The following is a 15,026-nucleotide window of genomic DNA, read 5'->3' as shown; positions in this document are numbered from 1 at the left end:
CTGACTCTGTGAGTTGGCCATTCACCACTCTGACCACACCCCACTGTCAGCCTGGTTAGGGCAGTAGGCCAGGCCCTCTCCACTGTACATGGACTCTGCATGTTTAGGGTTTCAGGATGGGGTTTCCTCAGTGTCCCTGCCTGTGTGTGTAAGGTTTTGGTGACTTCTGCTGGTGAATGTGTGAGTGTGCAAGCATGTGAGTATGTGTGTGTTATGATGCATTGGTGTGTATGTAGTGAGCATGTGCGTGTGTGTGTGGGTATGTTGTTAGTATGTGTCATATGTTGGTGTGTGGGTAGTATGTCTATGTGTGTGTAGTATAGTGTATTGTGTGTGTGTGTGTGTCTATCGTGTGTAGTATGGTGTGTTTTTGTGTGTGTATAGTTTGTCTATGAGCGTGCAATATGGTGTGTGTATTGGTGTGTTTGTGTATATGTGTCTTGGTGTGTGGGTAGATCTGTGTGTGTGTAATATGGTGTGTTTTATGGTGTGTTGGTGTGTGCATAGTGTGTCTATGTGTATGTAGTGTATATATATGTGCGTGTGTAGTATGGTGTGTGTGTTGGTGTACGTGTGTAGTTTGCATATGCATGTGTGTTATGGCTTATGATGTGATATATATATGTGTGTGTGTGTGTGTTTGTGTGTGTGTGTGTGTGTGTGTGTGTGTGTGTGTGGTGTGTTTTCCCTTGGACAATGCTTACTCAATATCCACTTTTCACTTGAACAATCAAAAGTGTCTCTAGTCTGAACCAAATGTCCTGTGGGGCAAAATCTCCCTGTTGAGAAAGAACTACTGATTACAATGCATATAATTATGGGTGAGCATAGCTTGGTACACTTCTTCTAGACATCAAGCCCACCCTCTCATGTCACTGCGTCCTCTCTTAGACTGTGTGGTCCTCTGCTAGATTGTGGGTGCTGACTCACTTCATGCTTCCATTGTGGAGCACAGTGTCTGGTATACAGTAAGTGCTTAGCAGCAGAACACTGGTTTAGGGCAACAAAGTTACGATCATCCCAAGGAACTGAGATAAGAAAGGCCCTCCATAAGGGTTATCGAAGATCCAGTAGACAGATAGTGTAATCTCAAAACTAATAAGAAGCAGCTCCTGGAAATGAGGTTGTTAATGAAAAAGCTAATCTAGTTGCCACAGAAAGTTTCTTACTTTATCAGTAAAAACTGTCTGAACCGGGGCCAAGGCCTTACTTAATTAATAAGAAAGTTTCTCTCCTGGCAACCCTTTCTCCTCGCCTGCCCTCTCACTCAGCTCAGCTGATTTGCAGTGACAGGATCATGGTTCTGCTGTGAAGTGACCCGTCAGAAAGAAGAAACTGAGGCAAGGCAGATGTGTGGACTGTAGGAGACTCGGAGTCTTCCATGGTTGGCTTTAGATAGGGTCTTATGTAAGCTTCCAAAGGCTTATAGATAACCTGTTAGGTCAGGACAAGACAGGCTAGTGTGTGGTCAATATCAAGAGCACTGGCAAGTCTAATGATCAGAGTGGACAGGCCACCTGCAGAATTGGTGGCCTCTGCAGAAGCATGCTTCTGGTTATTAGTGAATGGTGTCATGGGACAATCTAACAGTGAGATCCCTCTTCATAAAAACCCATGAGTGTACCAGTGAGATCCAGTTTTGTGGAGACTTCCTTGAGTTGGGTATGGTTCTGTAGAGCTTCTGGAAGGGTACGTACTGACAAGATTTTACTTGTGCCTTGAGTCTTTAAAACGTTCTGATCAAGGGTTGAGTATATTAATCAAAATTCTACAGGGGAGACTGTATAGCTGTACAACGTATGCTGATGAGTTCTTGCTCCCCACCTATTTTGTGAATGGACTCAGTGTAAGAGGAGAGGAGCCAGGGCATGTTAATGCAAATAATATTCCTTGTATGATTCTGTCTCTAGAGGGAACACTGATCTGAAATGTGTCAGAATATCACCACCAATGGCATGCAGACCTAGGGGGTAGGTCATCTTTATTTCAGTGTACGTGTGTGTGTGTTTGTGTGTGTGTGTGTATACATATATACATGCATACATACATACATATATATGTATGTATGCATATATGGTATATATTTGTATTTGGCTTTTAGAGACAAGGTTTCTCTGTGTAGCCTTAGCTGTCCTGACACTAAATCTGTAGCCCAGACTAGCCTTGAACTCAGAACTCAGAGATCTGCATGCCTTTGCTTCCTGAGTGCTGGGATTAAAGTGCCCACACTGCCGAGCTTTTATGGAGTATGGAATATACATGTATAATATATACAAGTATATATTCTACATTTTATTAAAAATAAAAACCTATGCATGTGTCTAGAACATCTTCATTTACAAGGTATTTCCATAAAATTATCTGCGATTTCTCTTGATCCCCATTCAGGCCAGCACATAGAATGTTCCTATCTGGTTTGGACAGGTGATGCAGAGGTTCCATGATCCTGAGACTTCTCACTGCCCGGGTTCATAGTTGACAATGCTGGACTGAGAGTCTTGGCAAATGATATATTATTATCAGAAAGATTTGTGTTCTAATTCAGGATCTGAAGAATGCAATAATTAGATAAGGTGTAAATTCTTTAGCTTGGTGACTGACTTATAAGTCTTCATCAAATGTAAATTTTTGTTCCTTCTAGACTTCTCCAAAGGCCCATGATCCCGTAAGTCACACAATTCAGCTCCCCCAAGCCTCTCCTGACCGGCTCATCATCTGTTACAGTGCTGTGTGGAAGGACACCTGGGGCATATGTCTGTGAGCTAGGTAGTGCCTTTCCCCTGCCAGCCTCTCAGGGCCCCTTTTACTCACATCTTCTTTCAGCTGATTCATCCCTACATCCCTGATTTGCCTCTCAGTGGAGACAGAAGGCTTAGGAGGTAACAGAAGGGGAGCCTCCATTGCATCCTTGAAATATCGTGTATCTGTGGAAAAAGAAAGCTGGTAAGCTTGTAACTTGAAGCTGGTTGGATTTGGGACATTGCAGCTCATAGGTACTCACACATCCTCACACTCACAGTCGTCAAAGCTCATGTATCAGGCAAACAGCTCTTTTGGGGGTGGGGGTATTTCAGGAAAGAGGGTAGAAGAAAGAGGGACTATTGTGGAAGAAAGAAGATATTCTTTAGTGTACAGTGTGGCTGGAGGGATCACCATGGAGGAAAAGGAAAAACTCTCACAGAGGAAAACGATCCCAACTGAATCGGCCAGAGCAGGAAGCTAAGGTTCATGGTGGACCTGCTTGTTCTGGTTCACAGCAATCCTACCAAAGGTGGCCTTGACTACTCTTCATTGTTCATGCACCTGAGAAATACTCTTGAATATTAACGCTTGCTCTGTCTGTCTGTCTGTCTGTCTGTCTGTCTATCTATCTATCTATCTATCTATCTATCTATCCATCCACTTGCTCTATCTATCTATCTATCTATCTATCTATCTATCTATCTATCTATCTATCTATCTATCTATCTATCTATCTATCTATCTATCTATCTATCTATCTATCTATCCACTTGTCTATCTATCTATCTATCTATCTATCTATCTATCTATCTATCTATCTATCTATCTATCTATCTATCTATCTATCTATCTATCATCTATTATCCACTTGCTCTATCTATCTATCTATCTATCTATCTATCTATCTATCTATCTATCTATCTATCTATCATCTATCTACATAACAGTTTCGTTTCAGACAGGGTCTCAGAACATGGCACAGGTTGGTCTGGATCTCACTGTATAGTTCACGCTGGTCTCAACCTTGTGGCCATTCTCTTGTGTCAGCCTCCTGGGTGCAACTATGGAAACAAGTTAGTACATCTGTCCCTGGATCTTATCGCCAAACCCATCTACCTCTTTATTCTTCTATGCTCTTATGCCTTTTTCTGGTCTGTATTTATCTCTCAATAAATTCTATAATGGTGACCACTGCAGAGCAGATAGTCAGTTGATGCTTTTGGGTATTGAATACAATGTAATCATTATCATTAGTATTTGTTGTTATTGTTTGGAGTCAAAGTATCACCATGCAGCCCAAGCGGGCCTTGAACTTGGGATCCTTCTGCTTCAGCATCTGAAGTGCAGCAGTTAAGGATGTGTGCCAACTAACCGGTTCATCATCACCTCTTACAGAACAATTCCCCCTAAAGAAATTTCTATAGATTCATGTCTGTGAGCCAGGCCCTCAGACATCATGTGTGGTTCTTTCTTCCCTTTACAGAGGCATGGAGAACCTGCTGACACTGTCCAGGTCAATAAAGGACAGAGTGGGTACAAAGCCAGCGTCCTCCCTCCTGATGGGTAGGACTTAAGTATTGGGTTCATTTTTAGTCTGGCAACCTGCAGAGTGAATCACCTGAGTTAACGTTTTCTCTTTTCCTGCTCTCCATTCAGACTGTAACATTATGTCTCACATGCCTGTCTTCCTGTCTGTCCACCTCTCCCATGTTCCCAGTGCAGGGACAGGCCTAAGGCTCAAGTAGAATTCTGCCCTGACTGTGGCAGTAAGCAGGAACAGAGTTGGATTCCATGCACCATTCATACCATCTTGAGAGGAGCTCTCTGGGGTTAGTTCTACTGGGAAGCCTCTATTCAGACCAACATCTGAGCTCTACAGAGTGAGCCTGTAATCACTATGTGATGCTGTGCGTGGAGCCCCAGGATACCTGCATATTCTGATTCCTGGATAGGTCTGGCTGGTAAAATTTTCATCGACGGCCACGCCCTCAGCAGCTGGAGCTCAGGGTCTTCGTAGTCGTTGTTACTGCTGCATTTTTCTCCATCTGGGATCACAGCCAAGTTCCTTCTCTAAGTGGGTGAAACATTGGAGTGAGTCCAAGGGAAGGACCGTTTTGGACAAAGGCGGCATGTCTCAGTCTCAGTGCTGGTTTAGGGAGCCATGCTGACTTTTTTTTTTTTTTTTTTTTTTTTTTTTTTTTTTGCAGCAGGCATTAAGATTCTGTGGTCTAGAATCTTACATAGAAACGCAATTCTTGTGATAGGGAGACTTCTAAAGATGTCTTCCAAATACCCTCATTTCTTTGATCATTCATTCAAAAGACCTATCTTGCTCTGCTGTGAGGGGATAGGGCAGCTATAAGTTGCTAATGAGTTGACTTTAAAATATAGAGGATTCTGAGTCATCTTGGTGGGCTCGATGTTTTTGTGAGCCCCAGAAAGGACAGGGAGACTGTCAGTAGTGATGCTACATGTGGAAAATCAAGGACCCTCGAAAGCAAGTACAGCTTAGAGGTGTAAAAGGTTCAGAGGCTGGAGAGATGGCTCAGTGGTTAAGAGCACCGACTGCTCTTCCAGAGGTCCTGAGTTCAAATCCCAGCAACCACATGGTGGCTCACAACCATCTGGAATGGGATCTGATGCCCTCTTCTGGTGTGTCTGAAGACAGAGACAGTGTACTTATATATAATAAATAAATCTTTAAAAAAAGGTTCAGCAAGGATATATGGTCAATCCCATTCAAGGTTCAGCTTGCTTCTATGCAATGGTAATAGAGATTAGCTTTTCTATAAGTGACAGATAACAATTTGACAGTATAGAAGCAAAGAAGGACAGCAGCATATCAAGAAGAACAAAACGCTTGAGTGCACTGGGCCAGAGGAGTGAAGCCTGTGCTAAAAAATCCGAAGGCATGCTGGTGGAGGTCAGGATCACGTAAGAAGATGCTAGTGAATATGAAGAGGCTCGTTGCTCATGGATTGGAGCCTTAACCTTGTTAAAACAGAATTCGTTAAAAATTGGTGGACATATTCAGTAGGATTCATATAAGAATCCAAGCTGCATTTCTCAGGAAATTGACAGAAATTTTTATAAAAACTGACAAGCAGATGCTCAAATTCCTATGATGTTGCCACCCCCTATCCCAGTCACATCCACGCACCAAAGGAAGGACACAGAAGACGCCTTGGAGTCCTTACAACCCTTTGGCACCTGGAGTTTGGACTTCTGGTTTCCAGGGCTGAGGCCTGACCAGGTCAATGACAATGGTCTGGATTCAAGGCTAGCCTGGGCAGTGGCACTTCGCTAGGCTAGCCCAAGCAGGCTCACAGGTGTCCTCATCAGGTCTGGGTCTGTAGCCTGTTGATGGCAGAAGGGGAACCAAGTCCCAGCACCTACATTCTCGTTGCGTTAGCACAACTGAGTGTGCACCTTCGGGTTGGGCCTGCAGCCAGCAGCTGGTCTGTGTAAGCAGGCACCTGGCAATCATGGCGTCTTGCCACCAGGAGTCACCTTAACTCCCTGGATCTCAGAATGCCCAACTTGACCTAGGACAAACGTCAGTCTTCATTTGAACCTAATGGAGAAATCCAGGGGACAGGATGGAATTACATCTGTAAATGCTGACTGCCTTAAAGGTCTAAGGACTGCTGTGCAAGGCCAGGAGTCCCAAAGGACACAGAAACATCTGTTTTATGCGCATTCCCCAGGTGCTACCTCAAAAGAAGGAAATGGTCTCTTTATTTTACAAAGATAGAGGCTGATGTTGGTAACTTCCCAAAGTCACCCAGGTTGTAGGTGGGCAGTCTTCTTCCAACACCTCTACCCAACCCAGAACCTCCACCTGACCCAGCATCGGAATTAAAAATTATTCTTTTATCTCAAGATGAAGAGTAGAGAGTCCAGGGCATCGCACAGGTGTGTCACTACCCAGTCAGCACGGTGATGGATGGATGGTGTGAACCTGAGCTTGGATCCTTTCCCTGGAGAGAGAATTCTGCTTTGCAGATAACTCCGGAACTTTTCATTTAGATTCTTAATGTTTTACAGTCAAGGGTTAAAAAAAAAAAAGAATAGAGTTGAATCTGTTGCTTTATAGCCATGACTGTATCTGTGGCTTTCCATAGTAGATTCCTGATATATGGTTGGTAAATAAAGTCATAGATTTTAATAAGGCTGAGGGTATAATTATTCCTAAGGGTGTGACTTAAAATATTTATGTTGTAATTTGTCTAGCTATTAGGGCTCAGTTTAATTTACTTTTGGGTTAGATGACCAGCTGCATACTCCTATGGGTAAGTAGAGTAATTAATTACAACTATACATGCTTATCAAATGGAGAAGTGGAAGGAAGACCATTTATGCCCAAAACCCCTCTCGGTCAGGACTAATGCTCTGACTGACAATGTCAGAGGCTGAGGGAGGAGTAAGCCTGTCTAGCAGCACTCTCGATTGTCTCTGGAAAGGTAGAGGAGAGTCACAGGGGAGCCCCGTTTCTAGGTAGGCAACAGGGAGGCCTCTCAGCAGAAGAATCTCTGAGCTCCCCTCTAGAGGAGCTGGAAGATGGGGTGAGTCAAGTGCTACTTCTCACTGTGCTAGTTCACACCCCCAGCAAGTGAGGATAGCCCAATCAAGCTGTGAGATAACCCAGGTTAGTTATCAAGGTTTAACAGATCCCCTGCTGCCCAAGCCAGAGCAGGGTGGAAGACCAGAGCTTGCTTACCCACAGGAGAGGAGCTAAATCTCTGGGTACAGAGCTACATGGTGGCAATGGAGCTGTTCCTCAGAGGACAACACCACCATGCCGTTGGCCTTCTTGTTGGGTCTTCAGAGATAAACTGGGCTATGATGGGACATTTTAGTTGGGAGAGTATTGGTGACAGTGTGGATGTATCGTCACTATGTCCTAGACCTAAGTTGTAGAGGCCATGTTCTGACAACAGGGAGGCTACTTCATTTCCCTGAGGCAGGTGGAGGTGACAAAACTGGCTTATTTGGCCGGAGGCTGAGGGGACAAATAGAGATTCTTGGTATTTGTCCCATGACAAGGACCAGGACATTAGAGACTTTCCTCTGATTGATGCTCTGTATGAGGCGGAGTCAACTGCTCAGAGTTTAGTGAGACTCTGAGTAAATGACAGAGAGGTCCTGATACGGACAATGCAGGGACGGTGGGCGTAGGCTCCAGAGTCACACTTGGAACTGTTTGTGGAGGGCAAAATGGATAAAGGTGCCAACGGGCATGGTTTTCTATTTCCTGAGAGGGGCTTGGTTTTAAATATAACAATTTACATCTCTCTCGTATTATCCATTAGATGTCTTCCTCAGGAGTCCAAATTACAGGTCTGATATATTTTACTCATGAGCCACTTATGTAAACACAAATGTTGTGTGTGTGTGTGTGTGTGTGCACTCATGTGTATGTGTGTGTGTGAGTGTGTGTATGTGTGTGTGCATTCATGTGTATGTGTGTATTTGTGTTCATGGGTAAGGGTCCACAGCTTTAATTAAAAACCTAAAGGCACATGTCGAACAGTAAGAAGCCATTTTTTCAGATACCATCTATAGCCGCACAAAATATGTAAATTATATGAATAAATAATTTAGCATAATTAATTATAATGTTTGATATTTGGGTGAATATTTTAAATTTTAATCTTTTTCTTTAGTTGTTAAAATTCTGGCCAGTGCTTCTAGTAGCTTCACGAGATGCTCGCATGTCCGGTAATTTCTATATTACCAAATGTTTATAGTGTAATTTCAACATGCTGTTACTTAGACCGTGTTGCAAAATATCAGTGAGTCTGTTGAACTAGTGGTCTGAAATGGATACTGCTTTTTTTTGTTTGTTTTAAACTTTCAAACATGAGGTTCTAGGACTAAAACAAAAGAGAATATTTTTATATTATTAAGTGAACATCATCGTGAAATTACCTTCCAAATGTTCGTTTCACTTTAAAATTTCACCGTGAATTGTGGTAAAGCAGGCATCTTGAGCTGCACTCACCGACACTGTGTATTCGTTTTTACTTCTGTCGGCTTTAGCAAAGACCATGAGATTTAGAACACGGGGTGAAAGGCAGTTTTCCCTACCAGCAGAGTATGTCACTTGGAAGAATTGTTTCTTTCTTTTAAATTCACTGTGTGATGTAAGGAAAAGAAGTCCAAACAACAACATTGACTTTGTAAGGATCAGAGACTGACAGTTACGGAACACAGCAGACTTACATGATCCGGAAGTGGTTCCAGAACTGCCCGGCACGGCCCTGCCAGAAAACACAGATCGCGTGTTACTGTAAATCCGGTACCAGCCCACAGCATCCGAAGATGGACCCTCATTTCCTCTAGGAGTCCTGTGTGTATTTCAATTCATGTTTGTGACTCCAGTGCGCTTCTCATATCTCACATTTTAGCTGTGGATCAGGTAGAACAGAGCACCGGAAAGGGGTACAGAAATCAAATCCCAACTCAGGTTGACTATGGAGGCAAGAAACTCTCTTTCCACTGCAGGTCAGCATTCCTCTGGAAAGAGACTTAAATACCTGGCGTGGGGGCGGGGCACACCCCTGGAATCTCACCACTCAGGAGGGAAGGTGGAGGCAGGAGAATCACAAATTCAAGGTTGTATAGTATGGCCCTGTAGTAAGAAACAAACTTGTGGTGTGTGGGCTGGGGATATTAAGCACACACACACCTAGGTCCTGGGTCAGTCTGCATCACTGACCCAAGAGCAGCAAGCAGGGCTGAGGAGACGGCTCATTGAGAAGAGCGTGTGCCTCGCAGGCCTGAAGACTTATCTGGGAGCCCCAGAATCAGTATAACAAAAGCCCGCACTTTGATGCTGGCTTGCAATTCCAGTGCCCCAGGGGTGCGGAGGGGGTGGGGCTGGGGGTGGAGGTGGAGACAAGCAGATCTTTGGGGCTTGTTGGTCAGTCAGCCTACTTTGTTTGGTGAGTTTCAGGCCAGTTAGAGACCCTGCTTCAACCACACAACACAATACAAAACAAAGCAAGATGGCGGATGCATTCTGAGGTGTCCGCTGGATTCTGTCAACACAAGCACACATGCGAACACAAGTGTGCCCTCCTCACACTGCCCATAATAGAAAACAAATCAACAAACAGATGAAGACCCAGGAGAAATGATGGAAGAGTTCACGCCCCAGCCCCTGCAGTCAGGACCAGGCAGTGGAGGAAGTGGCACCATAGCACTGCGTAGCTCCTTCACAGAGAGCTCTGTCTGTGCCCCTGCCTCCTCCAGTGTCCGCAACTACTATGTGGGCAGAGCTCGTGTCTCTTCATGAACCTGTCCCCAGCTCTAGGCACATGCCCCAACATCCAGAAATCGAGCTACTGCGCTTTCGTCAGACCAATGTAGTTCACTTGAGGTTTCTCTCAGCTCCCCAGTTTGTACTCTTTTATGAAAAACGGCTTAGATGATGCAGCCCACTCAGTCCACTGTTCTAAAATTTTCTTCCAGATTATACAAAACCACCCAAGAACTGCTCACATGGGTGGAGAATCTGGTTCCTCCCAGACTGAATGTTCCTTAGCTGTGTGGTAATTTTGTAGTCATTAGTCTTGGTTGAGGAATGCAAAGGAGAAAATATTTTTAAGACCTCATCTTTTTTATTAGCACACATGGGAGACATTTCCTTTAGGCTTTAAGACCGTATAAGCTTCTTAGCAATGAGTCCACTTTGATTCAATGACAAGCATCGTTTCTAAGAATGCATGCTGTTCCCTTTTCTTTTGGCTGCTAGGAACTTTAGGACGGCTTGTGTATGGTCATCTTATTACTGTCCCCACAGAACACAGACCTAGTGTTGCTGGATCTCCCAAATGTATTTCATGCCATGTCCCCTCTGTGCCTGCCTGGGTCTGACTCACCTGTAACCCTCATACACCCTTAGCTTCCTGGGCTAAGTATTCGTTGCTATCTGATGTCCTTGCTTCCTGGAGCTTCCGTCTTGGACCATGCACGCCTGCTTAATCTCACTAAATCATTCAGTACCTGCTTTCGATCTCCTCCAGAAAAGAGGCAAGTGTCCCATGAATTCCTTGTGGGGAGTCTACTTTTCTGATCTAGGTTAAGATTGTAGTGCCTCCATGTTCCAGATCTTCTAAACGTGTTCCCATTGGGGTAGAGTTTTAATACGTAATTTTGAGCATAGTCTTAAAGATGCACACCCATTTATGTCCCCTTGACATAGGGCTGACAATCTAGGTACCCTGAGAAGGCCCTGGAGCCTTGCACCTTGCTGTCCCTTTCACCCTATCCAGGTTTCCCTGTGTGAATCTCTTAGATACTCTCTATTGCTATGAGAAATGCCGGTGAAAAACAATGTGTGGGAGGAAGAGATTTAGTTCATTTACAGCTCGTAGTCTATCATGAAGGGCGGTCTGAGCAGGAACTCAAGACAGGAATTGCACCAGAGGAATGTTGGATTAGTGGCTGGCCACGAGGCTCATGCTCAGCTCCCTTTCTTAGACCCCACCCCCCAAGACCACCAAACTAGGGACAGCATCGCCGCCAGCAGGCCGGCCTCTCATACATCCATCATTAATCAAGAAAAATGCACGACGGACTTGCCCAATGGGCCAATCTGATGGAGACATTTTTTCTGTTGTGTTTCCGTCTTTCTAGAAGACTCCAGCCTTACACCCACCACTCAGGTCAAGATTAGGCTAAGTACCAGCTTCCTGCCTCGGGTCAAGACTAGGTCAAGTTCCATTCTCTACCCACAGTTCTCAGGAGGAACAGGGACTTTCTTGAAGAACCGCAGAATGTACTGACTGATAGTCACCTGACCCTCTGGCCCAGATAGAGTTCGAATGCGTGTCAGACACTTGCTAGCCAATAGAGTTGAAGGTCAATATGTTTGGCCAATAAGTTTAAACTGTAATCTTGCTGATGTAACCTGTACGCCTAAAAAGGATAAAACCTGCTTGTTATAGCCATTCGGGGTCACCCTCTAGGCACTGGCCACGAAGGGGCTGATTGAGGGTCGACTCCGAGGCGTTGGAAGAATAAACCTCTTGTGTTTGCATTGAACTCCATTCTTGTGTCTCATTTGGGGGGTCTCCTAGTAGTTAAGACTCACTTCGAACCTTACAGAGTTTGTGTCAAGTTGACAAAAAACTACCCAGAGCAGTACATTTCCCTCCTGACTCTAAGTCCAGGTCAGTTCCCCAGAGCTCTGCCTCAGACTGGCCCTGCATTCTCGCCTTTCCTGTTTGTCTCTTTGTAGTCTAATTTTAGCAAGAACCCTACAAAGTCTGTTTAGCCAGGAGCCCCTTCTGTGCCTCAGCAACAATATCTAATTGGGGTCCACAGCTTTGACCATCTCCCAGGGGACATCTCTTTCCCCTGGCTTGTCTTCAGTGAGAATATTGTCAGGGTTCTTTTATCCCAAATGTTTCTTCTTAGTTATTTTCTGTCATTGCACCCAACCTGAGCATGGACTGTGGATTCCCTTTTGTTGTTGTTGTTGTAGTCACACTGAAGCCTCTCTCTCTCTCTCTCTCTCTCTCTCTCTCTCTCTCTCTCTCTCTCTCTCTCTCTCTCTTTCCACTGCCCACCCCCTTTGCTCTAATCCCTCTCCTGTCCTGATGCTAGTGGAGACAGTCAGCAATTGCTTCTTTAAACTTATTTGGAAGGCTGCCTCCCTTACCTTGCCCCTTCCCCCTACACCATCTCTTCTCCCTGGACCCCATACAGCAGACTGTTTTCACATCACTACAGCACTCCATGCTCTTCTGCATCAATAACACAATGTATCTTGTCTCCCTGTCTAGAATATTGCTCCCCTTCACCCCCCCTCCTGGGTTTTGCCTGTGCCTATATCCTTTCTGATCCTCAGATTCCCCTTAGAACATCATCTCCCCTGGTGACACCTCTGGCCACCAACCTCAGTTCCCCTCTGGCTCTTCACCCCCACCCCCCATGACTCTGCAGACTCACCATGCCTCATTTCCCTTCTCAGTGGGTGCTCCCACAGAGCACACCTCCTGGGTGTTTAGGAACTGGCAAGGCACAATATGTGTTGTATCTTTGGAGATAGGAGAACTGAGATAATTGACCTTGGCTTGCTGGATCCTGCACAGGACAGTTTTGCTAGACTCAGCTACAGGCATAGCAGGCCCCAAGGTCCTGTGGTATTTTGGAAGGCATTGGGTAAGGTGCATTCACATCAAATTGGGATGTGAGCAACAAAGCTGCCTTGTTTTATCTCACCCTGACATTTGTAGTACATTCGTTATAGGTGTGAGTCCTGACTAATTAATACATCCTTTCCTGTTAGCCCATAACACTCAGGAATGAAGCCAGGAGACACATTTTATAGTTACAGATCATGGCACCTGCCCCTTGATAATACCTTTAGCCCAACATGTCACAGAGACTGGTGGTGTATGGCAAATTCGCATCACAAGAAGAGTCATGGCAGATATGGCATGTGGCTCAATGGATATACCCTAGAATGGAGGCCAGTGACAGACTGACAGATTCCCATGATCTCAAGTACACAGACCATGGCCTCTTCTATTGTTAGACGAGCTTGGACTTCACCCTTCCTCTAGCTTTGCCCTAGATCTCCACCAGAGTGGTTCATTTTTCCTGGAACTCAAGCATTGACTGATCCTGTTGTTTAGACTGTGAGTGCTTAGCGTGTGTGTGTGTGTGTGTGTGTGTGTGTGTGTGTGTGTGTGTGTGTGTGTGTTTGTGTTGATGAAATCTTTCTGAGGTGGGTCCTAGTCATTGGGCATATTCCCTTGGAAGAGATTTTGAGATCCAGCCCCTATCCTTTCTCTCTTTGCTGACATGAGGTAAATAGCTTTGATTCACAATGTGTGACACCCCCCGGCCCCACCATCACGAAGGTCCTTCTCACCACAGATCTAGAGCAAAAGAGACCAAGTACTAAACTCTCTGAAACTAAGAGCCCAGACAAACCTTTCTCCTCTTATGCTAATTGTCTCAGGTACTTTGTCACAGTGGCCAAAAGCTAACTCGGCTGGCTTGTAGAAGAAGATAACAGAGGAAGCAAGTCGTTTAGTAAGCTTTCATATTGGCCCCCAGATGTGAGGGGTGCCATGAGGGGAGTTGCTCATCACCCGCAGGCCCTGATCAGCTCCAGGGAACACCTGGGTTCTGCGTACCCCTCAAGGAAAACATCCTTAACCAAGAACATTCCTTGGAAACTTATTTTAAAGAGGGATAGGAAGATGAACTTGTGAGATGTAAGGCCCAGGGGTCTGCAGAGGGCAACTCCTTCTTCTCCACGGCCATCAACTTCCATGATTGTCCTCTTGCTTCCAGAAGCAGAGCCAGTGATGATGAAGGCACGTGACCGAGACCTTTCACGGTCAGCTCCATCGTTAACCATTGGCACCTGGTGTATATCAGGTGCTTAAACAGTGAGAAATGAAAGAAAAGAAGGGGGCGGGGATTGACCGAAGGCAGGGCCCTCTATAAACCTGAGGAACGTGGTCTACTTTTCGTACACGTTTCCATGGTGCCATTCTTTCAACCGGAACCAATGATGGAGAAGTTGCTGCCTTTGCATAATACCTGACAGTCCTTCGAGTTGGACATTGTTTCAGATTCTGTTTACATGTAGACCATCCTGGAAGCACAGGTCTCTGGAACCTCAAGACTGGTCCATCTTCTAAGTTTTCCTGGTTAGTTACCATGGAGATAGTTACTTGTGAAGATATCAAAAGCAGGTCCCAGGACAGGGTATGCTTATGTAATAAGTAAAATGGGAGGTGTACAGAGCTTTAGAGCTGTCTCTTCCCTCAGGAAGCAGGTCTCAGACAGGTTCATTGTCAAAAAAAAAAAAAAGGCTTCTATTTTTAATTTTGTTATGGGAGATTAAGGTGATTGGAGAGGAGAGCAGGGCACAATGTTTTGGGTTGACTCCAGAGCCACAGACTACTGGTGAGACTTAGCCACGTATGTATTGAAAACCAAAGGCTCAGAGATGGCCTTTATCGATTTCTGAATATGCCACAGCAAAGGCTTCTGGGAGCTCCCTGGATCTACTCGCCACTTGAGGCCTGCTGGGTTGCTGGCTATATGGTGCTGTCTGTGACCACAAGTCCAAGTTCTGGTCAATGTAATTTAGGCAGAGAATCCACTCACAGCTGCCAGGAGTCTTTCTTAAGTAGTGGCTTACTCTCTTATCTTCCTCTAGCTGTGGGGTGCACCGGCATCATTATTGTGGGCTCACAGGGTTCAGGCCAACACAACAAAGGGAGCAATAAGATGGGGGGAATGTTTGGAAT

At 45.1% G+C, this 15,026-nt stretch overlaps 1 protein-coding gene across 1 annotated transcript in view; it reads right to left on the bottom strand.

Moving 5' to 3' along the window:
- Clnk (cytokine dependent hematopoietic cell linker) overlaps positions 1–15,026 on the bottom strand; it is a 169,977-nt gene that overhangs the window by 74,406 nt on the left and 80,545 nt on the right. Inside the window, exons 4-6 of the mRNA XM_032916441.1 lie at positions 8,968–9,005; positions 4,671–4,812; positions 2,812–2,924 (exon numbers count right to left, since the gene is read on the bottom strand). Of these exons, the coding sequence (XP_032772332.1) occupies positions 2,812–2,924; positions 4,671–4,812; positions 8,968–9,005 (293 nt within the window). The remainder of the gene's footprint in view (positions 1–2,811; positions 2,925–4,670; positions 4,813–8,967; positions 9,006–15,026) is intronic.

The sequence above is a fragment of the Rattus rattus genome, chromosome 11, assembly GCF_011064425.1.
Source record: "Rattus rattus isolate New Zealand chromosome 11, Rrattus_CSIRO_v1, whole genome shotgun sequence".
Classification (NCBI taxonomy): domain Eukaryota; kingdom Metazoa; phylum Chordata; class Mammalia; order Rodentia; family Muridae; genus Rattus; species Rattus rattus.
Note: the sequence above shows the minus strand (reverse complement) of the source record. Positions and strands in the feature narration are given on the sequence as shown.